This window comes from Thalassophryne amazonica, chromosome 9 (genome assembly GCF_902500255.1).
Source record: "Thalassophryne amazonica chromosome 9, fThaAma1.1, whole genome shotgun sequence".
NCBI lineage: Eukaryota > Metazoa > Chordata > Actinopteri > Batrachoidiformes > Batrachoididae > Thalassophryne > Thalassophryne amazonica.
In genome coordinates, this window is record NC_047111.1 from 113,840,105 (window position 1) to 113,864,394 (window position 24,290).

The 24,290-nt window shown below is 41.1% G+C and overlaps 1 protein-coding gene across 2 annotated transcripts in view; it reads left to right on the plus strand.

Moving 5' to 3' along the window:
* The window catches only part of cltca (clathrin, heavy chain a (Hc)), an 89,927-nt gene that overhangs the window by 60,765 nt on the left and 4,872 nt on the right, over nucleotides 1-24,290 (plus strand). For both annotated transcript variants that reach the window (XM_034179003.1, XM_034179004.1), the window contains 13 exons: nucleotides 704-938; nucleotides 1,090-1,212; nucleotides 1,297-1,442; nucleotides 1,549-1,732; nucleotides 1,816-2,008; nucleotides 2,279-2,436; nucleotides 2,666-2,938; nucleotides 7,812-8,129; nucleotides 8,453-8,584; nucleotides 8,669-8,779; nucleotides 8,879-9,049; nucleotides 9,147-9,368; nucleotides 22,656-22,731. In XM_034179003.1, the coding sequence (XP_034034894.1) occupies nucleotides 704-938; nucleotides 1,090-1,212; nucleotides 1,297-1,442; nucleotides 1,549-1,732; nucleotides 1,816-2,008; nucleotides 2,279-2,436; nucleotides 2,666-2,938; nucleotides 7,812-8,129; nucleotides 8,453-8,584; nucleotides 8,669-8,779; nucleotides 8,879-9,049; nucleotides 9,147-9,368; nucleotides 22,656-22,731 (2,342 nt within the window). The remainder of the gene's footprint in view (nucleotides 1-703; nucleotides 939-1,089; nucleotides 1,213-1,296; nucleotides 1,443-1,548; nucleotides 1,733-1,815; nucleotides 2,009-2,278; nucleotides 2,437-2,665; nucleotides 2,939-7,811; nucleotides 8,130-8,452; nucleotides 8,585-8,668; nucleotides 8,780-8,878; nucleotides 9,050-9,146; nucleotides 9,369-22,655; nucleotides 22,732-24,290) is intronic.

Sequence of the window (24,290 nt, forward strand, 5' to 3'; positions counted from 1 at the left end):
GTACATCTCTGGTGATGAGCCAAAGAATAAATGTGTTGCAGAGTAAATCCATCCTATGCCAATGACAAGAGCTGTAAGACATTTGAAAGAGTTTACATTTACACTCTATCTTATGGTGTTAAAGCGTCTAACGCAGCTGTCTGCTGCTCACACATTAAAGCTACTATGTGTAGATTTTTGAACACTGCAGCAAAAGTTATATCAGTCTAATATTTCTTTGACATTGTACAGAGTTTGAAACTTTAAGTATGGAAAGTCTGGAATTTTTAAATGGATAATTGTAGGAACCCTGTTTTGAAGTATAGTTTGGTTAATGCTTTGATAATGGCTGATGAGAATTACTGTTTGTAAGGGCACGTTTTATGCCAGTTACCAAGTGTTTTGATGGTTAGGTAAAATTTAAATTTGAAACTTTAATGGCCAATGCTCTGATCAAAAAGAAAAAAAAAAATCAAAAATCCTGCCACCTGTGAAATTACTTTAATTTTAATAGAAAAGAGGGTTGGTGTATAATTATAGTGTGTGTGTGTGTGTGTGGTCTTTGATAGCAGAAATGTATAGTAGTTAGGCTGTCGGACCAAAAGTGGCCATGTATCACTTATTTTTCCATCTAAGGTTTACAAAAAGCTATGTGTACATTCACAGGACATTTAATTATTCTCATACTTGTATTTTTTTTTCTCCCCCCTTTTTAAATGCACAGACTGAAATTGCTGCTTCCTTGGCTGGAATCGCGAATCCATGAAGGCTGTGAGGAGCCTGCCACCCATAATGCTCTGGCCAAGATATACATCGACAGTAACAACAACCCTGAGCGCTTCCTGCGTGAAAATCCATACTATGACAGCCGTGTGGTGGGAAAATATTGCGAAAAGAGAGATCCACACTTGGCCTGTGTGGCATATGAGAGAGGACAGTGTGACCAGGAGTTGATTAATGTGAGAAGATTTATGTGCTTTTGTGCTTGTCTCTGTCAGTAACAGTGAATTTTTGCCTAAATATTTATGTTGCTGCCTCAGTTTCTTCTTTTAAAATTTTTGTATTATTTACATCACTGTAATGGGAAGCATTGTGATTTGTTTACATCAGGTCTGCAACGAGAACTCGCTGTTCAAGAGCCTGTCACGCTACCTGGTTCGCCGTAAGGATGCTGATCTCTGGGGCAGTGTGCTTCTGGAGACCAACCCTTACAGACGACCACTTATTGACCAGGTAAAATGTGGACAGGATGGGCTCAGTCAATACATCTGCTACTTGAACATCTCTTAAACCTATTTTTCTTCCCTCTGAGATCAGGTGGTGCAGACGGCACTTTCAGAAACCCAGGACCCAGAAGAGGTATCTGTAACTGTAAAGGCCTTCATGACAGCAGACTTGCCCAATGAACTGATTGAGTTGCTGGAAAAAATTGTGTTGGACAATTCAGTCTTCAGTGAGCACAGGTGATTGGCTGTGGCACCAGCAACTAATTTTCCCCAGTAATCTTGAGGTATCATTTTTACACTTTGGAATGTGCCCAGACATTCACCCATGTTTTTTTTTCTATAGAAATCTGCAAAATCTACTTATTCTGACTGCAATCAAAGCAGATCGTACGCGTGTCATGGAGTATATCAGCAGACTAGACAACTATGATGCACCTGATATTGCAAACATTGCCATCAGTAATGAGCTGTATGAGGAGGCCTTTGCCATCTTTAAGAAGTTTGATGTCAACACTTCAGCTGTACAGGTCAGATATTAGTTTTTCACTAGTGTGCTCAATAAGGTGTTGACCAGAAAATTATCATCCAATTTTTACATTGTTTTTTCCAGGTACTCATAGAGCACATTGGCAACCTTGACCGAGCCTATGAGTTTGCAGAACGCTGCAATGAGCCAGCGGTGTGGAGCCAACTGGCCAAGGCTCAGTTACAGAAAGGCCTGGTTAAGGAAGCCATCGATTCCTACATCAAGGCCGATGATCCATCTGCTTACATGGAGGTGGTGCAGGCTGCTGATAAGAGTGGTAAGGAGTGTAGTGTTGCTGGTTAAAAGTAGAAAAGATGATAAAGCACAAAGTTTGACTGAGGTTTTAATTGGTATTTCCTGGAGGGTGAAGTGCCACAGTGACACTGTCACATTTTCATCTGCTAAAAGTGTCATTCTAAGCATAGAGAAAACCTACTACCTTGTTGAAGTTCTGACCTTTGTAATGAACCAGTTTCACCCCCTGGTGCTGAGATTTGATAATGCAGCATGCTAACAGCTAAACTAATCTTTCATGTCCCTGTTTCAGGTAACTGGGAGGACTTGGTCAAATTCCTTCAGATGGCACGTAAGAAAGCCCGAGAGTCTTATGTGGAGACGGAGCTGATTTTTGCCTTGGCCAAAACAAATCGACTGGCTGAACTGGAAGAATTTATCAATGGCCCCAACAATGCTCATATACAGCAGGTTAGCCTTAGTGTCGTGTAACTTATCCAATTAGTTGTCTCTATTAAAAATGGTGTATGCTTTTATTTAGGGCTGGAAAAAAAACACTTAAGTAATCCGTTTAGTTATTTAATCTAAAGGTTGTCAAATTGTAAACATGCATTCTTTATAAAATTAAATGACTACTCTGGTGATCATCTGTCAGCCCCCATTTGACTCACTGTTCCAGTGCAACTTGTCTGTCTTCTAGGTCGGTGATCGCTGCTATGATGAAAAAATGTATGAAGCTGCCAAGTTGCTTTACAACAATGTCTCCAACTTTGGTCGATTGGCTTCAACTCTTGTACACCTGGGTGAGTACCAGGCTGCTGTGGATGGAGCCCGTAAGGCCAACAGCACCCGCACCTGGAAAGAAGTTTGCTTCGCCTGTGTGGATGGACAGGAATTCAGACTGGCTCAGATGTGTGGCCTCCACATTGTGGTGCATGCTGATGAGCTGGAAGAACTTATCAACTACTACCAAGTAAGATGGAGCTGTACTCTGGGGGGAATTATATGGAAAGATTTGCACTTCTGGTTCTGCATACTTAGAGTTGTGTTCAAAGTAATAGCAGTTTTTTTTTTTTTTTTTTTTTTTTAAGTGAGTAAAGCTCAAAATCCTTTAAAATACCTTTTTATTTCCATACACGCAAATGCTTTGAGAACACTGCACATTCTATTCCAAATCAAAACCTGAAGAAAAACTTACCAAATGTATCACTTTACAGAAAGTGAAGAAAAGGGGGTATTAGGCTGTACAAAAAAAACAGCAGGATCTGCAGGTGGCTCTTATTTAACTATGAAGGCAGCAGATATGCTGGTTGTCATGCATTTCTCAGAAAATCTGAGTAAAATGTCATTCTAAACATGGTTCAGAAGAACAGTGTACTCTGATTGGCGAGGGGAAACATGTACAGTGAGGAAAATAAGTATTTGAACAACCTGCGATTTTGCTAGTTCTCCCACTTAGAAATCATGGAGGGGTCTGAATTTTTCATCTTAGGTGCATGTCCACTGTGAGAGACATAATCTAAAGAAAAGAAATCCGGAAATCACAATGTATGATTTTTTTTATTTTATTTTATAATTTATTTGTATGTTACTGCTGCAAATAAGTATTTGCACACCTGTGAAAATCAATGTTAATATTTGGTACAGTAGCCTTTGTTTGCAATTATAGAGGTCAAACATTTCCTGTAGTTTTTCACCAGGTTGTCACACACTGCAGCAGGGATTTTGGTCCACTCCTCCATACAGATCTTCTCTAGATCTTTCAGGTTTGGAGTTTTAGCTCCCTCCAAAGATTTTCTATTGAGTTCAGGTCTGGAGACTGGCCAGGCCACTCCAGGACCTTGAAATGCTTCTTACGGAGCCCCTTCTTAGTTTCCCTGGCTGTGTGTTTGGGGTCATTGTCATGCTGGAAGACGCAGCTATGACCCATCTTCAATGCTCTTACTGAGGGAAGGAGGTTGTTTGTCAAAATCTCACAATACATGACCCCATCCATCCTCCCTTCAATACAGTGCAGTCATCCTGTCCCCTTTGCAGAAGAGCACCCCCAGAGTAAGATGTTTTCACCCCCATGCGTCACGGTTGGGATGGTTTTCTTGGGGTTGTTCTCATCCTCTAAACATAGTAAGTGGAGTTGATTCCAAAAAGCTCTATTCTGGTCTCATCTGACCACATGACCTTCTCCCATGCCTCCTCTGGATCATCCAGATGGTCACTGGTGAACTTCAAACGGGCCTGGACATGTGCTGGCTTGAGCAGGGGGACCTTGCTGCCCTGCAGGATTTTAAACCATGACAGCATCATGTTACTAATGTAATCTTTGTGACTGTGGTCCCAGCTCTCTTCAGGTCATTGACCAGGTCCTCCTGTGTAGTTCTGAGCTTTCTCAGAATCATCCTTACCCCACAAAGTGAGATCTTGCATGGAATCCCAGACTGAGGGAGATTGACAGTCATCTTGTGTTTCTTTCACTTTCTAATAAATAATCATAACAGTTGTTGTCTTCTACCAAGCTGCTTGCTTGTTGTCCTGTAGTCCATCCCAGCCTTGTGCAGGTCTACAGTTTTGTCCCTGGTGTCCTTAGACAGCTCTTTGGTCTTGGCTATGGTGGACAGGTTGGAGTGTGATTGATTGTGTGAACAGGTGTCTTTTATACAGGTAACAAGTTCAAACAGGTGCAATTAATACAGGTAAAGAGTGCAGAATAAGAGGGCTTCTTAAAGAAAAATTAACAGGTCTGTGTGAGCCAGAATTCTTGCTGGTTGGTAGGTGTTCAAATACTTATTTTCCTCACTGTATATAAAGAAGTGTCAAAAATGATAGGCTGCTCTGCTAAAATGGGAACCAAATATGTGGAAGAAAATAAACAAACTGCCATTCTAATGGATTTAAGAATAGCCAGAATGGTAAAGACTCAGCCAATGATTAGCTCTAGGGTGATCCAAGAAGGTCTAAAGCAGGGGTGGGCAACTTGTTCCAGAAAGTGCCAAGAGGGTGCAGGTTTTCTTTGCAGCCACTGACTCCACCAGGTGATTTCAATGATTAATATCACTTTGAGCAGATGGAGTCAGTCAGTGAAATCACCTGGTGGAGTCAGTGGCTGCAAAGAAAACCTGCACCGTCTTGGCCCTTTCTGGAACAAGTTGCCCACCCCTGGTCTAAAGTAACCTGTGAGTACTGTAACAGTTGGATACCTATGTGATAACAAGCTATGGGCAAGAATGGTAAATGGACTGCATTTACATAGTGCTTTTCCATTTGCATCAGATGCTCAGAGCTTTACAAATAATGCCTCACATTCACCCCGATGTGAGGATGCTGCCATACAAGGTGCCCACTACGCACCCAGAGCAACAAAGGAATTAAGGACCTTGCCCAAGGGCCCTTAGTGATTTTGCGGTCAACTTCAAGGATTCAGTTCAAGGATTCAAAGGAATTTTGTCATATGCACAGAAGAACATGTTCCCTGCACAATGAAATATGTCTACTGCATTTAACCCATCCTAATTGCCAGTAGGAGCAGAAGTCGCCATTAGGCGCCCGGGGACCAGCTCCAGATGTACATCCCTGCCTTGGTCAACAGCAGGGCTGAGAAAACCAACACCGACCCATAACAAACAAACACACACACAACACACAACACATAGGCTGGCCCGGTACATAAACATATATATGAAAAGCAAAACACGAGGGAAAAGGAGAAAAAAAAACCCTCATAGCCGCTGCATTACACAGCGGCAATGAGGAAAAAAATCCCCATCAGCACAGAAAAACAATCACAGACAAAAACAAGGACACAGGACGACAACCGAGATTTGAAAAGGTCCAGTTTATTAGAACACTCTGGAGGCAGCCTGTTTGGTGTCAACGGCCTTGTCCGACAATCCTGGAGGGGGGAGGGGCAGCCCTGAGCAGTCCTAAGCAGTCCTGAGCAGTCAACATCAGAGCTGGAGAAGCTGAGGGGAGGGGTGAAGACCAGGGAGCGAGGCTTAAGTGTTGGTCTTCTGAGGAGGTTTTGTCACAGCGACCTTGAAGTGCAGCTGTATTTGGGGAAGCCAAATGAATAGCCAGATTAGCAGACGCCTGAAAGATTCCACAGTTCTGAGAACAGAGTGGCTCTCAATGCATCTGAATGTAGAATGTGGTCTTCACAGATGGTCAGCGGGTTTCCAGGGCTGCAATTCTATTCGAGATATTTTCCAACACGCGGTTAACCCCCACCGACTGCGCAGCCACTGCCTTCCCAATCGAATCAATCATGTAGGGCAGCCTGGAAGGACCAATCAAAGCTGCTTCCACTTTCTTGATTTTCCAGTAAACCAGCATAGTGCCCGCTCCACACATCAGAAAGCCGGTCACCACCAAGCCGAATATGTACACATCTTTGACGTCCTCCACAGAAAGCATGTAAAGGCACATGACCTGCCATCTCCTCCACGAGTCCATCACGTAACCCATCACATGCGTCCCGGCAGGACAGGTCGGGTCCTCCGCCCCCGAATGTCTTGTAGAAAAAATAGTGTCAATTGCGTTCAGAGACCACTTTAACAGATCCATTTTTGTCGTTCCAGAAGAGCAAAGCTGCAGCTTCACAGACAACACGCCACAGAAGCAGGAAAGATAAGGAGGGAGGGAGGGAGAAGAGAAAAGTGCGTCCGTCTCGGCCGAGTGCAGCTGGCAAAAAAAACTGAGGATTAAACTGAGGATCCTCTGGTCTCAAGTCCAACGCTTACCACTTGATCATCACCTCCCCTAAAGAAGGTGATGGTTTGTGGCAAGAAGCCTCCGCAAAGTCCAATTCTTGAAAAACATGGGCTGAAGAGGTTCCAATTTGCCAAAGAATACAATGAGTGGCCTAAAGAGAAATGGTACAGCATTTTGTGGACTGATGAACGCAAGACTGTTCTTTTTGGGTCTCGGGGGCTGCAGACAGTTTGTCAGACGTCCCCCAAAAAGTGAACTCAAGCCACAGCACACTGTGAAGACAGCGAAGCATGGTGGAGCAAGTATCACAATATGGGGATGTTTCTCATACAATGGTGTCTGGTCTGTTTATCACATAGCAGGGATCATGGATCAGTTTGAATGTATCAAAATACTTAGCTCATGTTGCCTCATGCAGAAGAGGAAATGCCCTTGAAATGGGTGTTTCAACAAGATAATGACCCCAAACGCATCAGCAAGTGAGTAACATCTTGGTTCCAGACCAATAGGATTACCATTATGCAGTGGCCAGCCCAATCCTGGGACCTTAATCCAGTAGAAAACATGTGAGGTGACATCAAAAATGCTGTTTCTGAAGTAAAACTAAGAAATGCAATTGTGGAATGTCGTCCTATCGTCCTGGGCTGGAATAACTGGTCACAGGTGCTAGAATTTGGTCGACTCCATGCAACACAGATAAGTTGTTCTCAGAAACAGTGGTTATACAACTAAATATTAGTTCACAGGAAAACTAAATCTTCAAGCATTTTTCAGTTTATACAGCAAGTGTTTGTTTAAAAAAAAAATAAAAAAATGCAGATTTATTTTGTGTGTGTGTGTGTTTTGGACAGTCTAATCCTTTTTCTTTCTGTAACGTAATAACATTTTGATACATTTAGGTTCCGGCCCCCCGCGACCCTTAATTGTACCAAGTGGTTGAAGAGTGTGTGTGTGCGCGTGCATGGAAATAAAAGCCCCTATAAGGATTTTGAGCTTTACATTTATTTATTAAACCCACTCTTATTTTGAACATAACTGTATGTGTCATTTCAGAATAATGACACGGGAAGCAGCTTGTTGATCATTTTACTTAATTCTAGGACAGAACTTAAATGTGTCCCTTCCCCTGTGTTATTAATCAGGATCGTGGTTACTTTGAGGAGTTGATCACCATGTTGGAGGCTGCCCTTGGTTTAGAGCGAGCTCACATGGGGATGTTCACGGAACTGGCAATCCTTTATTCCAAGTTCAAGCCACAAAAGATGAGGGAGCATCTGGAGCTCTTCTGGTCCAGAGTCAACATTCCAAAGGTCCTGAGAGCAGCAGAGCAGGCTCACCTGTGGGGGGAGCTTGTTTTCCTCTATGACAAGTATGAGGAGTATGACAACGCAATCATCACCATGATGAATCACCCAACAGATGCCTGGAAGGAGGGGCAGTTCAAAGATATAATTACCAAGGTACAGCTTAAATTTTTTTTTTTTTTGAAATATCTGTTCAGCAAAATGTCTTCATTCATCTTCTATACCCACTTTATTCCAATTAAGTTTGAAGTTTATGCTATATTTAATTTGAAATAAGGAACTCTTGAGTTTCAGGCTTATAACTAAAACTAGCTGTGATAAAACATTATTCGCCCCATGGGCTAACTTTGACAATATAAACTAATAAAAAAAAAGTTTGTATTGACAACTGACAACAGACCTGTGTGGTAGCAGGCTTACCTGTCCAGGAAATGCTGGTACAAATGTTGCACTTAAAGCCTTCCCCCCCCTCCATGTAGGTGGCTAATGTGGAGTTGTACTATAAAGCCATCCACTTCTATTTGGAGTTCAAGCCCTTGTTACTGAATGACTTGCTCATAGTACTTTCACCAAGGCTGGACCATTCCCGTGCTGTAAACTTCTTCAGCAAGGTAAGTGTTAGCCCGTTTTATGATCATAACAATATGTTTTAAGAATGAGATGATCATTGCGTGTGTCTGTGTGTGTGCGTGCAGGTGAAACAGCTGCCGCTCGTCAAGCCCTACCTACGGTCTGTACAGAACCACAACAACAAATCGGTCAATGAAGCACTTAATAATCTCTTCATTACAGAGGAAGACTATCAGGTGAGAACTTTTGACAGTACAAAATGTGTTTCAGTGCCCCCCTCCCCCCCTCCCCAAACACACACTTCACTGTTATGCATTACACTTTTCCACGATTAGGCACTGAGGACATCGATAGATGCCTACGACAACTTTGATAACATCTCACTGGCCCAGCGCTTGGAGAAACATGAGCTGATTGAGTTCAGAAGAATCGCTGCGTACCTCTTCAAAGGCAACAACCGCTGGAAACAGAGTGTGGAGCTCTGCAAGAAGGACAAGCTCTACAAGGTCCTTTTCTGAATTATTTATTCTCTTTTCAGTCATTAAGTCGCTTAGAATTTTTAACCCAAGTAGCAGCAGCTGATTATGCTTAATTTGTCTGCAGGATGCCATGCAGTATGCGTCAGAGTCCAAAGACACAGAGCTGGCAGAGGAGCTGCTGTCTTGGTTTTTACTGGAGAACAAGAGGGAGTGTTTTGCTGCCTGCCTTTTCACATGTTATGACCTGCTGCGGCCTGATGTGGTGCTGGAGACTGCGTGGAGGCACAACATCATGGACTTTTCTATGCCATACTTCATCCAGGTCATGAGGGAGTACCTCAGCAAGGTGGGTGAAATGAACCTCATAAAGTGGAGATCATTCCAGACTGTTTTTATTTTCAATGCAACCATTGTAGCTGTTCAGCAGTCCTTATAGTGCAACCAGAAAGTATTCAGTGCTTCATTTTCTCCACATTTTATGTAACAGCCTTATTCCAAAATGGATTAAATTGATTTTTTTCATCAAACTTCTACACGCAGTACTCCATAATGACAAGGTAGGAAAAAAGCTTTTAGGTTTTTGCAAGTATGTATATATGTACATTTAGAAATCACAGCCTTTGCCATGAAGCTCAATATTGAGCTCAGTTGCATCCTGTTTCCCATGATCATCCTTGATGTTTCTACAGCTTAATTGGAGCCCACGTGGGGTCAGTTCAGTTGATTGGACATGATTTTGAAAGACAGACACTTGTCTACATATAAGGTCCCACAGCTGACAGTGCATGTTAGAGCACAAACCAAACATGAAGTCATATTGTCTCGAGGCACAAATCTGGGCAAGGGTACAGAAACATGTCTGCTGCTTTGAAGGCCCCATTGACCACAGCAGCTTCAATCCATAAATGGAAGAAATTTGGATCCACCAGGACGTTTCCTAGAGCTGGCCGCCCGTCTAAACTGAATGTGTGGGGAGGGGCCTTAGTCAGGGAGGTGACAAAGAACCCGATGGTCACTCCGTCGGAGCTCCAGCATTCCTCTGAGGAGAGAGAAGCTTCCAGTTGGACAACCATCTCTGCAGCAATCCACCAATCAGGTCTACATGGTAGCCACTCTTTAGCAAAAGGCACATGGCAGCCTGCTTGGAGTTTGCCAAAGGGCACCTGAAGGACTCTCAGATCATGAGAAATAAAATTCTTTGGTCTGATGAGACAAAGATTGAACAATTTGGTATGAATGCCAGGTGTCATATTTGGAGGAAACCAGGCACCATCCAGTGAAGCATAGTGGTGGCAGCATCATGCTGTGGGGATGTTTTTCAGCAGCAGGAAATGGGAGACTAGTCAGGATTGAGGGAAAGATGACTGCAGCAAAGAACAGAGACATCCTGGATGAAAACCTGCTCCAGAGCACTCTTGACCTCAGACTGGGGCGACTGTCTTTCAGCAGGACAGTGACCCTAAGCATACAGCCAAGATATCAAAGGAGTGGCTTCAGGACAACTCTGTGAATGTCCTTCAGTGGCCCAGCCAGAGCCCAGATCTGAATCTGATTGAACATCTCTGGAGAGATCTGAAAATGGCAGTGCACCGACGCTCCCCATCCAACCTGATGGAGCTTGAGAGGTGCTGCAAAGAGGAATGAACAAAACTGTCCAAAGATAGGTGCACCAAGTTTGTGGCATCATAGTCAAGAAGACTTGAGGCTGGAATTGCTGCCAAAGGTGCATCAACAAAGTATTGAGCAAAGAGTGTGAATATTTGTGTACACGTGTTTCCCTGTTTTTTTTTATTTACAATAAATTTTCAAAAGCTTTCATGTTATTGTTAGGTGTTGTACATTTTTTTTGAGGGGGAAAAACTAAATTTGTTTTTCAATCATCTACTTTGGAATAAGGCTGTAACATGACAAAAGTGAAGTATTAAAAATACTTTGTGGCTGCGTTGTACAACCCCTGGCAAAAATTATGGAATCACCGGCCTCAGAGGATGTTCATTCAGTTGTTTAATTTTGTAGAAAAAAGCAGATCACAGACATGACACAAAACTAAAGTCATTTCAAATGGCAACTTTCTGGCTTTAAGAAACACTATAAGAAATCTAGAAAAAAATTGTGGCAGTCAGTAACGGTTACTTTTTTAGACCAAGCAGAGGAAAAAAATATGGAATCACTCAATTCTGGGGAAAAAATTATGGAATCATGAAAAAAGAACACTTCAACACGTCACTAGTATTTTGTTGCACCACCTCTGGCTTTTATAACAGCTTGCAGTCTCTGAGGCATGGACTTAATGAGTGACAAACAGTACTCTTCATCAATCTGGCTCCAACTTTCTCTGATTGCTGTTGCCAGATCAGCTTTGCAGGTTGGAGCCTTGTCATGGACCATTTTCTTCAACTTCCAAAGATGTTCAATTGGATTAAGATCCAGACTATTTGCAGGCCATGACATTGACCCTATGTGTCTTTTTGCAAGGAATGTTTTCACAGTTTTTGCTCTATGGCAAGATGCATTATCATCTTGAAAAATGATTTCATCATCCCCAAACATCCTTTCAATTGGTGGGATAAGAACAGTGTCCAAAATATCAACGTAAACTTGTGCATTTATTGATGATGTAATGACAGCCATCTCCCCAGTGCCTTTACCTGACATGCAGCCCCATATCATCAATGACTGTGGAAATTTACATGTTCTCTTCAGGCAGTCATCTTTATAAATCTCACTGGAACGACACCAAACAAAAGTTCCAGCATCATCATCTTGCCCAATGCAGATTCGAGATTCATCACTGAATATGACTTTCATCCAGTCATCCACAGTCCACGATTGCTTTTCCTTAGCCCATTGTAACCTTGTTTTTTTTCTGTTTAGGTGTTAATGATGGCTTTCGTTTAGCTTTTCTGTATGTAAATCCCATTTCCTTTAGGCGGTTTCTTACAGTTCGGTCACAGATGTTGACTCCAGTTTCCTCCCATTTGTTCCTCATTTGTTTTGTTGTGCATTTTCGATTTTTGAGACATATTGCTTTAAGTTTTCTGTCTTGACGCTTTGATGTCTTCCTTGGTCTACCAGTATGTTTGCCTTTAACAACCTTCCCATGTTGTTTGTATTTGGTCCAGAGTTTAGACACAGCTGACTGTGAACAACCAACATCTTTTGCAACACTGCGTGATGATTTACCCTCTTTTAAGAGTTTGATAATCCTCTCCTTTGTTTCAATTGACATATCTCGTGTTGGAGCCATGATTCATGTCAGTCCACTTGGTGCAACAGCTCTCCAAGGTGTGATCACTCCTTTTTAGATGCAGACTAATGAGCAGATCTGATTTGATGCAGGTGTTAGTTTTGGGGATGAAAATTTACAGGGTGATTCCATAATTTTTTCCTCAGAATTGAGTGAGTCCATATTTTTTTTTTTTTTTTTTTTCCCCTCTGCTTGGTCTAAAAAAGTAACTGTTACTGACTGCCACAATTTTTTTTTTTTCTTGATTTCTTATAGTGTTTCTTAAAGCCAGAAAGCTGGCATTTGAAATGACTTTAGTTTTGTGTCATGTCAGTGATATGCTTTTTTTCTACAAAATTAAACATCCTCCGAGGCCGGTGATTCCATAATTTTTGCCAGGGGTTGTACATCCAGTCAGAGGATGAATGAAAGAATATTTGAATACAAACACATGTAGTTCAGTTTGAGTCTGAGTAAACAAAATAAACACATTTGCATAAACAAAAGTTCCCACACCTGTATTTCCACAAAAAATAGCTGCCAACAAACTTAAAATGCTGGTTGTGCCACTCAGAAGTAACAACTGCAACCAAAAATGTTGAATCAGTGGAGATCAGCTGTAGTCTATGTTGCTGAACGGTCTCTAGTATGAACTACTTGTCCGAGGTTGCAGCATATCAATGGAGATCATGTCAGGACTTTAATTAAGCCACTCAGATTTTAATATAATCTTGAGACATTTGGATATAAAGTTGCTTTTCAGTCTTCAGCACGTTACATGATGATAAATGGACAACAGATGTGGTCTTATCTAAAGTTACTGTAGAGTCCAACTTGAGATGTCTTGGACTTGTGTGTATCCTGATGTAGCTGCTAAAAAAAAAAAATTAGCCATACAGCAACTGAAAAATACACACCGATTCAGAGCTATTTTTAGCCATAAAAGTGACGTAACCTTGAGTGGTAACTTTTTTTTTTTTTTTTTTGTCACCGAATGTAATATGGCTTTAATTTCAAATCAAATTCTTGTATTTTGCGATCAACGTATTCAGTCTTCACCGTTTTGTACCTAGGGATACGCGATCCACGTTTTTTCACTTCCAATCCCAATATCTGAATTTGGATCTGCTGATACAATACTATTCCGATACTAGAGCTGTGTTTGCATTAATATTATCATTGTTGTTGACTTTATATGAGGATATTCTGTATCTTCTCATATACAAATCCATGCTGGGCGGCACAGCCAATTTGACACCCTGGAGCTGGGTGGAAACTTGCCACCCACCATGGCTAGGACCCTGCTCAACTGCAGAAGAAGCCTCTCTTAAACTTAGGCCTCAGTTCAGAACCTCACCCTCCCTGCACTCGCCGTAAACAGAGCAGAGCGCAAGCAGAACTTGAAAGGAGAGGTTTCACAGACGTGGCTCCTCTCCTGTACTAGAAAACTCCACAGGTTGTATCGGAAATTTCCGATACGTGAATTGCGTTGGTATTGGAAGCCAGTACAGATATCGGATTGGCCCCATCCTTATTTGTTACCTACGGTGTAGTTTAATTTTTTTTTTTTTTGCATACATCTCCATAAGATTTAATAATAATAATGATTACATACAGTTTGTGTGTTTGGACACACAGTCTCTTAGAATCATTGTTCCCCTATGTGGCACTGTCTCTTATCCACAGCAAAACTACGTTCCTCAGTCGGCTTGCTTCAGACTTGCCACTGACTGGGGACTGGGACTTCTGGTAGGGCTTAGCTTAGCCATCAGTTTAGTTCAGCTTAGCCACTTACTCAAAGGGCTGGGAGGTGGTTCATGTCCCAGCTGTCCTGTTTTAAAGTGGCCACTCGTCGCATTCTGTCCAACTCTGTGATCACAGAAGCAGATTCCTCAGTGAGACTGGCTAGTGTCCTGCATGTAGCAGCTTGGCTTAGTATGATGTGACGCTGCAGCACAATCCACAAATGCGGCAGATTCCACACTTTTGGGAGAATGAAACGCAAGAATTTTCTACTGGCCACATGAAAGTAAAGGATCAAACTTATGGTTGCATCCATGTTTTGAAGGTCATTCTCACACTGTGCTGGACTTCACTTGTGCTGTTTGTACGAGACTCACTATAGATAGATAGATAGATATTAAAGAAACCTTGCTTTCTTCCTCAAAATTTTATCTTTGAAAAATCTGTCCATCTACTAAGCAACACTAGTTATTTTAGTGCATCAGTGTAAAACACAGATTTGAACCATTTTTGACGTATTCACCGTCAAAGTCCACAGAAAACATTGATTTCACACTATATTAAAAACTTTCAGTTTTTCCATTTTATTTTAATAGAACATCTCTAGGGGCGTGGCCTGAGATGATGTCACCAAAGTTCATATTCCTCACAGCTTGAGGTTTCTGAGCATTTATCAACAGCAGGTGAAAATGCTAATAGGTACAGTTGGGCCTATGTCACTTCTGCCGCCATTTTGGATCGCCGCTGAAAACAAACTGTATGCGCACTCAACCATTGTTGATATAGTCGTCTTTACCGCTGTTTATTCACAAAGACCTGCTGATTTGGTCATGCTAAATGGTGTATGGGTATGTGGAGATGTGGGTTTTCTTTCTCTGAACTGGGGCCATGATTAAGAGGGACGGCCGGGGGAATTCGTATTGTGCCGCTAGAGGTGAAATTCTTGGACTGACACACGACGGGCGAAAGCATTTGCCAAGAATGTTTTCATTAATCAAGAATGAAAGTCGGAGGTTCGAAGACTATCAGATACCGTCGTAGTTGCGACCATAAACGATGCCAGCTAGCGATCTGGCGGCGTTATTCCCATGACCACCCTCATTTACTCGGCTGATAGCAGCCAGCCAGTTATCCCTTCTGTCTGGACTTTTGTGGTGCTTTGGGAGCTCGATAAAATGCACTTTTCGATCTTTGAACTTATCGTGGTTGGTACAGCTAACTGCAACACACCATCGTGGCATTCTGTGAAAACTGGTGTATATTAAGTAGGAAAAAACGTGGCAGAATGATGTGAGCATGATGGACGTCAGGTAGGAAAAGAGCGCGACATCGGTTTGTTTTTAGCGGCTCACTGGTTACTATGTGCGTGCGCATCAGGGACCCGGATGTCCGACCGTGCCTATTTCCCCATATTTCACTTAATTTCTCTCGGCATATGGCATCAAAAATAAGAGTTCATCAGTTTTATCAGAATTCTTTATATTCAGCTCATTTGCCATTTTATTTAGTAGCAGAGATGAAAAATGTTGACTTTTTTTTTTTTTTTTTTTCATCAGTATTGTTCAGTAGGAAACATTAAGTGCTGTGCTTTTTCGATCAGGCAGGTTTTGGGCAGCTTCGGGGCCCTTAAAGCAAAACTGTTTTATTTTGCTTTATCTTAATTTTTCCCCACTAAAACCCTAAAGAGCATGTGTCTGAGTAATATTTACCTTTTATGATAATTGACCTGTTATGGTCTTTTGAAACAGTTGGTAGTTGTATTTTATACAGCTTAAACAGGAGTGATGCTAACGCGTTCCCCAGCCATCTGTATTTGCACTTGCTCATTGGTTCTGCAGTTCCCAAATAACATTAGCTTTGTTTTATTTAAGTTTAATGACAGTTTGTTTTGGTCAAACTGTATCTTCAGTTTGTTCTTCAGTGATTTCCTCCCGAACTATCTGCCAAGCTAGAAAACTGCTGCATCCTAGTAAGAGCAGAAGTGATTTTTATTTATTTTTGAATAAAGAAAGTTGGGGTTTTTTTTTCCTCACCAAGATGGATGCTGTACTGACTGCAATTTGTCTGGGATGGCCCCAGATTGCATTTCAGAGATTCTACAGTTCAAAAATTTTTGTGCGCGCTGAGGGATTTTGGGGGTCAGCTTTTGTTTTTCATCACTTTCATCCCTGTACTAGTGATGCGCACTTTAAGTGTGAACCGCACTCAGATGGTCTTTCCAGAGGGTGCACCTCTTTATTCTGGCTTTCAACAGCAGATCGTTTGTCTCCATGTCACGTTTATTTGTTATGAAACGTTTACAAAGCCTATATTGCTGAGCCTGTCCCTATAAGCTATTTTGTGACCAATGAGGTTACCATGCTTACGTGTTTGTGTAAAGTGCAGTTGTTAATGTGGTATTTTTGTAAAAACCCCTTCATTTAAAACACAATGTCTGCATGATAAGCACATCTTGATTGCTTCGGTGTGGCAGTGTACAAAGCCAAAATGACAAAAGTCAGTGTCCAAATGCTTGGACACCAAACTATCACACCTTGCCAAAGTCCTCAAGAATAAGACAGTTTTCAGTGAAGACACTTTGAACATGCTCATTCTGACTGAACTACAGGTGCAACATGCACACTGTGATACAATGTCTCTTTGCCTTTGTGTGGCTGTTTTTATTTAGATCATTGATTTGATGAACTAAAACTGCCAGGTGGGATTTTCAGGTAGAGAGCAGGATTGACATGTGCCTCATTAATGACAAGTCACTAAGGTGCTGAAAAGCAAAGTTTCTTAACTCAACTTTATCACCCTCATGCATGACTGTAGGAATAATCATCTTCTCACTTTGGGATGTACCAAATGTAATGGGATCTCTGTTTTGCAAACAGCTCCACTTGTGGCTGATCTATTAATTGGACTTTTTTACCCAAAACGTTTAGGTGCTATGAAGATATGTTTGGGCAAAATTCAGATGAACCTTAATGTTCTCTCCATTCTCTGATGCCAGTTTTACTCAGTTCTTCTGACTGTGGAGTCATGAATCCTTTTGAGACCTGCAGTTGTTATCCCCTTTTCATTACTGTTCTGCTGCAGGACTTTTGGGAAGGTGTTATTGTTGTGCCAAGTCTTCACTTTGAATGAACGAACCCACCTGTCTGTATAAAACCATATTCACAGCTCAAATTTATCTGCTCTTTGACAATCCCCTCTTGGGAGTTAAGTTTTAATTTATTTATATGTTGCACCTCCATCTCTTCTAGACTGATGCTGTTAAGAATCAGGTGAATTCCTCTGATTTGTTTGGAAGAATGCAACCTTGCGTGCATGTTCATAGCATTGGCATGTGTCACTGCTACATCATCAGAAATCTCTGCAACCGTGTAGCTTTAGAGATGCAGTGACAATTTTATTAAAAATAAATAACAGCAATGTACTGCCAGTGTTGTCGAAAGTACATATGGTGAATTCGCATTCTCTGAACGGGTTTGCAGGCTTTCCATTCCATCCAATCATATCAGCAGTTTTTCTTTGAAACTCTTTCCTAGACTTGGTGGTAATTGTTAAAATCAGATTGTGGTTGGACTGTAAACTTGCACGTGTAAAGTCTTGTCAGTTTATCACAGCTGAGTTGAGTGTAAATAGTTAAAATGTACTTTCATCATATAAAAGTTTGCCTACAACTTGAAGTCTGATGGCGGAAAGAAAGTAAAGGTGAAGTACCGGTGCTTTGAAAATCTTATTTTGTTTTCAGTGAGTATCTGCAGTGGTGGGCACAGCTAACAAAAAGTTAACTTTGATAACTGCTAATCAGTTAACTGAAAAGCTATCTTTTATAATGCTTAACCGATAAACCACCAAAAAAATTATCGGAAGCTACAGCTAACCAATAACTTTCAGTATTGTCTCCGGTCAAGGTTGTGTAGGATTACCTTGAAAGAATACGTGGATTACATGTATGCATGTACATACATTTGGATTACTTGTAATCTGATTACTTTTGGATTACATTTCAAAGTAATCCTACCCAACCTTGTCTCCGGTACACGCTCAGATACTGTGAAGCTGATTTTGAGTTTAAACACTGCCAATGCTTCTGATGGAATCAAAGGCGATCACAAACCCAAACATAGCCAGTGGGTCAGCACTTCTGTCTTTGTGCGCCCTGTCCACTGCTGTAGGGAAGTGTTACTTACCTTGACAGCATACAGTGGTCCAGCCATGAGGCCGACGTCTTGAAAAGGAAAGCAGGTTTGACTTATGATTTTGCTTTACAAACCAAATTAATCTGTATAGTTTAACTACATTAATTTCAAGTCTGTCATTTGTACAAAGTGAAAATATAACATCTCTTTTAATTTTAAAATATGCACTAATTCTGAAGTTTTGAACATACTAACACACACAGATGCCAAACTGCATTATGGGTAAACTGAGCCTCAATTTCAGTTCAATTTTTTCACTTTATATAGGGCCAAATCACAATTGCCTCAAGGTGCTTCACACAGAACAATTCAGAAAACAAAATTAAAGTAAAAAGATTACAAAGTATAGCAAGAGTAAAAAAGTAAAAAGCATAGTAACGTAATATGCCATGCAGTAGATGGGTCAAAATGCATAAAACACTACCATCTACTGGATGGTTGTGTGAATTACGCATGGTTATATCAGATGGTTGTTGCTGCCTGGCTGAATCTCAACTTAACAAAATTTTCAGTTTTGCAAATGCCTTTTTTTAAACAAATGAAAGACATATTTTACAAATACACATTTATTTGTCAAAAACCAACACACGTTAAGTTTTGTTGGTTAAATGAATAACCAATCGTTGATCGCAGGCTCTGTTTACCCATAATGCAGTTTGGCATCTGTGTTATGTTCAAAACTTCAGAATTAGTGCATTATTTTAAAATTAAAAGGTATATGCTATATTTTCACTTTGTACAAATGACAGAGTTTATATTAATGTCATTAACCTATCCAGATTAATATCGTAACCATAAGTCAAACCTGGTTTTCTTTTGAGGATTTCGGTCTCACGGCTGGACCGCTGTATGCTGTAACGAGTAATGATTTTTTTCTTCTTTTTTTTCCCCCCCTCTCTCTCTGTAGCAGCCTGGCAGCCAGGCCCCTTCTGTTGGGTAGAGTTGCCTTACTGCTGCAAAATACATAACAGACAGGAGCCAACAGGGTTTATAAATGTTTTTCACCGTTACTATGTCAAAAATCGATAGCGGTGTAAAGGTTATTGGATCTAAATTTATTGGAAGCTAATTGGGCCACTGATGGTTTTTGAAGTTAGCAGAAAAGCTAATTTGCTAACAAAAAAGTTAGCTTCGATAATTAGCAGATTAGCAGAACTGTGCCCACTGCTGAGTATCTAGAACCATTCTAGCTTGACACGAGCCAGTCACTGTTTTTGAAACTTAACCACCTCACTATGGAGTGAGGAGGGAGTCAGTCTCCCGTAGATTGTTCCATCCCAAAAGTGCTGAATCAAAATTATTAAAGCATAAGTACATAAATTAAAGCGGTGCATATACTCCAATGTACAAGTATATAAATTAACGCTCTACATATACACCAGTAAAATTCATGTTGTATTTGTACAAATAGTCAATGTGTGCTAAAATGCACAAGCAGTGAGAAAGTAGATTTTCTCGACTCGTAAACACCTCAAACATCTCTCACCTCAAACATTTTGTTTGATAGAAAACTTGCTGCTTGATTGCTGATTAATTGTACTGACATCTGTAAAGTTAATCAGTTTATTAAAAACAAAAAAGCAGATTTGCGACTGTTCCCTCACCCACAAGAATTGTGAACGCTGATCAGATTTAGCTGCTTGTTTATTTAAAAAAAAAAAAAAAAAAAAAGCTCCAGTTTTGGGTGTGGTGGGTGTAATTCTTCAGGGAGTACAGATGACCAGAACAGTAGTTTGCAAAGCATGTTTTTAAAAAGAATGGACTGGATGTACTGTAATAAATGCATTTTTTGCACAGTGTTGAAATACGTTGCTGAAGTTAGAAGTAGAGAAATCAGGAGGCACCAGGTGCTGCTGCTGCTTTAGGAGCTTCCACGCACAGTTTTATTACTGCAACTTAGTGCCTGAATGTTTGCTTTTTTTGTTGTTGTTGTTGAATAGTCTGCTTTCTTAGTTGGGGCATGCAGATTGACTATGATTTTTTTTTATTATTATTATTTATTTATTTTTTATTTTTTTCTGTAATTGCATTCCTATCTGGCATACTACATTTGACTTACAGTAGTGTTCAGAATAATAGTAGTGCTGTGTGACTAAAAAGATTAATCCAGGTTTTGAGTATATTTCTTATTGTTACATGGGAAACAAAGTACCAGTAGATTCAGTAGATTCTCACAAATCCAACAAGACCAAGCATTCATGATATGCACACTCTTAAGGCTATGAAATTGAGCTATTAGTAAAAAAAAAAAAAGTAGAAAAGGGGGTGTTCACAATAATAGTAGCATCTGCTGTTGACGCTACAAACTCAAAACTATTATGTTCAAACTGCTTTTTTTTTTAGCAATCCTGTGAATCACTAAACTAGTATTTAGTTGTATAACCACAGTTTTTCATTATTTCTTCACATCTGCGAGGCATTAATTTTGTTGGTTTGGAACCAAGATTTTGCTTGTTTACTAGTGTGCTTGGGATCATTGTCTTGTTGAAACACCCATTTCAAGGGCATGTCCTCTTCAGCGTAAGGCAACATGACCTCTTCAAGTATTTTGACATATCCAAACTGATCCATGATACCTGGTATGCGATATATAGGCCCAACACCATAGTAGGAGAAACATGCCCATATCATGATGCTTGCACCACCATGCTTCACTGTCTTCACTGTGAACTGTGGCTTGAATTTAGAGTTTGGGGGTCGTCTCTCAAACTGTGCGGCCCTTGGACCCAAAAAGAACAATTTTACTCTCATCAGTCCACAAAATAGTCCTCCATTTCTCTTTAGGTCAGTTGATGTGTTCTTTGGCAAATTGTAACCTCTTCTGCACATGTCTTTTATTTAACAGAGGGACTTTGCAGGGGATTCTTGCAAATAAATTAGCTTCACACAGGCGTCTTCTAACTGTCACAGCACTTACAGGTAACTCCAGACTGTCTTTGATCATCCTGGAGCTGATCAATGGGTGAGCCTTTGCCATTCTGGTTATTCTTCTATCCATTTTGATGGTTGTTTTCCGTTTTCTTCCACATGTCTCTGGTTTTTTTGTCCATTTTAAAGCATTGGAGATCATTGTAGATGAACAACCTATAACTTTTTGCACCTGTGTATAGGTTTTCCCCTCTCCAATCAACTTTTTAATCAAACTACGCTGTTCTTCTGAACAATGTCTTGAACATCCCATCTTCCTCAGGCTTTCAAAGAGAAAAGCATGTTCAACAAGTACTGGCTTCATCCTTAAATAGCGGACACCTGATTCACACCTGTTTGTTCCACAAAATTGACGAACTCACTGACTGAATGCCACACTACTATTATTGTGAACACCCCCTTTTCTACTTTTTTTTTTTTTTACTAATAGCCCAATTTCATAGCCTTAAGAGTGTGCATATCATGAATGCTTGGTCTTGTTGGATTTGTGAGAATCTACTGAATCTACTGGTACCTTGTTTCCCATGTAACAGTAAGAAATATACTCAAAACCTGGATTCATCTTTTTAGTCACATAGCACTATTATTCTGAACACTACTGTACATGCTTTGCGTTTTAAGAACTCCGAAAGACTTAACTTCACAACATTACAGTACTCATTGTGCGCTTGCTTCAGTGTTTAGTGTACAAATGTCAGCATGCTATATAGCCCCTCTTACACTGAGAGGGTGTGTGTGTGTGTGTTTATAATTGCTGGCATGTGACCTCTCACTGTGCGTGTGCAGTATTCAGTGGTGTTTAATGTAGCCTGTAACATGGGTGTGGTCTGGGGATTCATGGCCAGTGTTTCTACTGAAACAGGCCACACCCTGGAAAGTGTCAGCAACCGTGTGGTGTGATGCGTTTGTGGCAGGTGGTGGTAAGTTTGATGTTGAGAGCAACACACACTTCTCTAAATGCTACAAACGAGTTGAAGAGCGAAAAGCTTGACGCTGTTTAAATCACGAAGATTTAATTTTGTCAGAGGCAGAATTTAGGGGAAAAAATAGGATTTAAAAATAGATGTGAAATGTAACGGTCATCATTCACAACAACCGACAGTTTATGGAAAGCAAATGTTGTTTCTGCACAAAACATGAATGAAAACCACACCCGGTGAGTAACCAATCAAGCTTTGGCTCATTTGTAGTGTAATGGCAAATTGAGAGAAGGAAAGATTTCATTTGACAAAAGCTACAGCTATGCAGAAATGCTTCTACACTTTGGGCTGCATGAAAGTCTGCACAGTTCCTCACTCTTCAACTGAATGGTGGAGAGGTTCACTGTTTCCCTCCCCAGTAACATTTTTAATTGGGCTGAAGTTAAAAAAAAATAAAAATGCTGCTTGCAAATAATAAATGAATGCTATAGTCTCTGTCTCTTTCTCATTCTGTCTGTCTCTCTCTCCCCAGTGGTCACAGTGAGCCATCATATGTTTGAGTTTTAACTGTTACCATTAAGCAATATTCTGGATTCATTCAAAATTGCTTTGTCTTTCCTTTACAGGTAGATAAATTGGAAACCTCAGAGTCTCTAAGAAAAGAAGAGGAGCAGGCAACAGAAACACAACCCATTGTCTACGGTAACGTTCCTCATTTATTCATGGCTTGGCTCTTCTTCCTCACATGTCACTTCCTGCTCCTTATTGATTAATTCCCTGTAGTCTTGGAGTGTTTTGTTTTTTGTATTGCATTGTGAGGAGCCTCAACTGACATTTCTGCCATATGGTGCGTTTCTCTGCATGATCCAGCACACAGGTGCCTGAAGATTCAGGACCCCAGTGGGTGTAGAAAGCCACAGGGACCCCCACCTTTCACCTGGCTATGACAGAGGGGTGGTTATTTTAGAGCTGTGGGGATGGACTGGTTGTCTGCCCGGGCGCTTGCCATCCAGGACCCACGATGGTTCTGTGGTGTTGTGGGTGCAGTGACGTGCACGCATGCTCCTAGACTTGACTTGAGTTACCTTTTTCAGGATTTCGGTTTCAGGATATTGACAGAATAAATGTGTGCAAGAAACTTACAAAATTGTGTAGAATGAACGGAGGTTTACAACCACATTTCTTCTTTCCGTCTTTGTGTGGACTCGGCAGAGCCTTGCAATCGTGCGTTTTCAGCCACCTTTCAAGCCTATAAATTCCATTCGAGCATTTGAAAACAGCACAATGCGCACCTGTCATTATTGTATGCGTCACTTAAAGCCTTTGAAACAATCCCTGTAAGCCTTAACTTTCACAGTCCACTAACACTACTGTATATGAACTTCAGTAGTAGCGGTGTGTGTTTGGTAGCTGGAATGTTTGACCCACGCATGCGCAGATGCGTTACGCACTTCACTTACGAGCAGCTTTGACTGGCCTTTCTATGACTGAGGAGGAGTGTGTGTTGACTTAGTTTTCCGAACGCTCCTCACTGGGTTCCCGCGGGGTCTAAAAAAGTCTTAAATTCAGAAACTAAAATTTTAGGTCTTTAAATGTCTTAAAAACACCCGCATTTTCATCGCAGGTCTAAAATTTAATTTACTCAAGTCTTAAAAAATTACATTCACTCCGTCCATTCCGAGAAGTGTCTGTAGAACAAAAAATTTAAACGCTTTCCAACGCGTCGTGACATCAGACGCATCGCTTCGGAAGCGGCAAGGGGGCGGAGATTGCGGCCACGTCACACTCTGGCTGCTTCACAACCTGAAAAAAGTTCAGCGATCGCCATCTTGAATTTGCGTCACCTGAACCATAAAAAAGCTTTGAAAAACAGCAGTAGAACGATTCTCCCATCACCCTGCTGGGAGAAGCTTTTTTCCAGCTACTTTTCGGAGTGACGCCAACCGAGGGAGGACTGATGACTTGGTGGGATATCGATCGAACCGCGACAGTGGGCCGGCCCGCACGGAGAAGCCGGCCTTCAGGCATCATCACTGGGCAGAGCGAGGCAGGCAGCTGGGGGGATGGAGCAAACCCACTCAGTCTGAAATCTCCCACTTTTTGGATATGCGAAGTCCCAGTTTGACCAACGGAGTTTACTTCTGCAGCTTTATCGAGGTGAGAATAATGTAAAAATAAAACGTGACGTTTGCTGAACTGCTGTGAAGGTAATGATCAACTAACGTTAGCATAGCCTCTTAGCACAGTTGATCTGAGTGAAC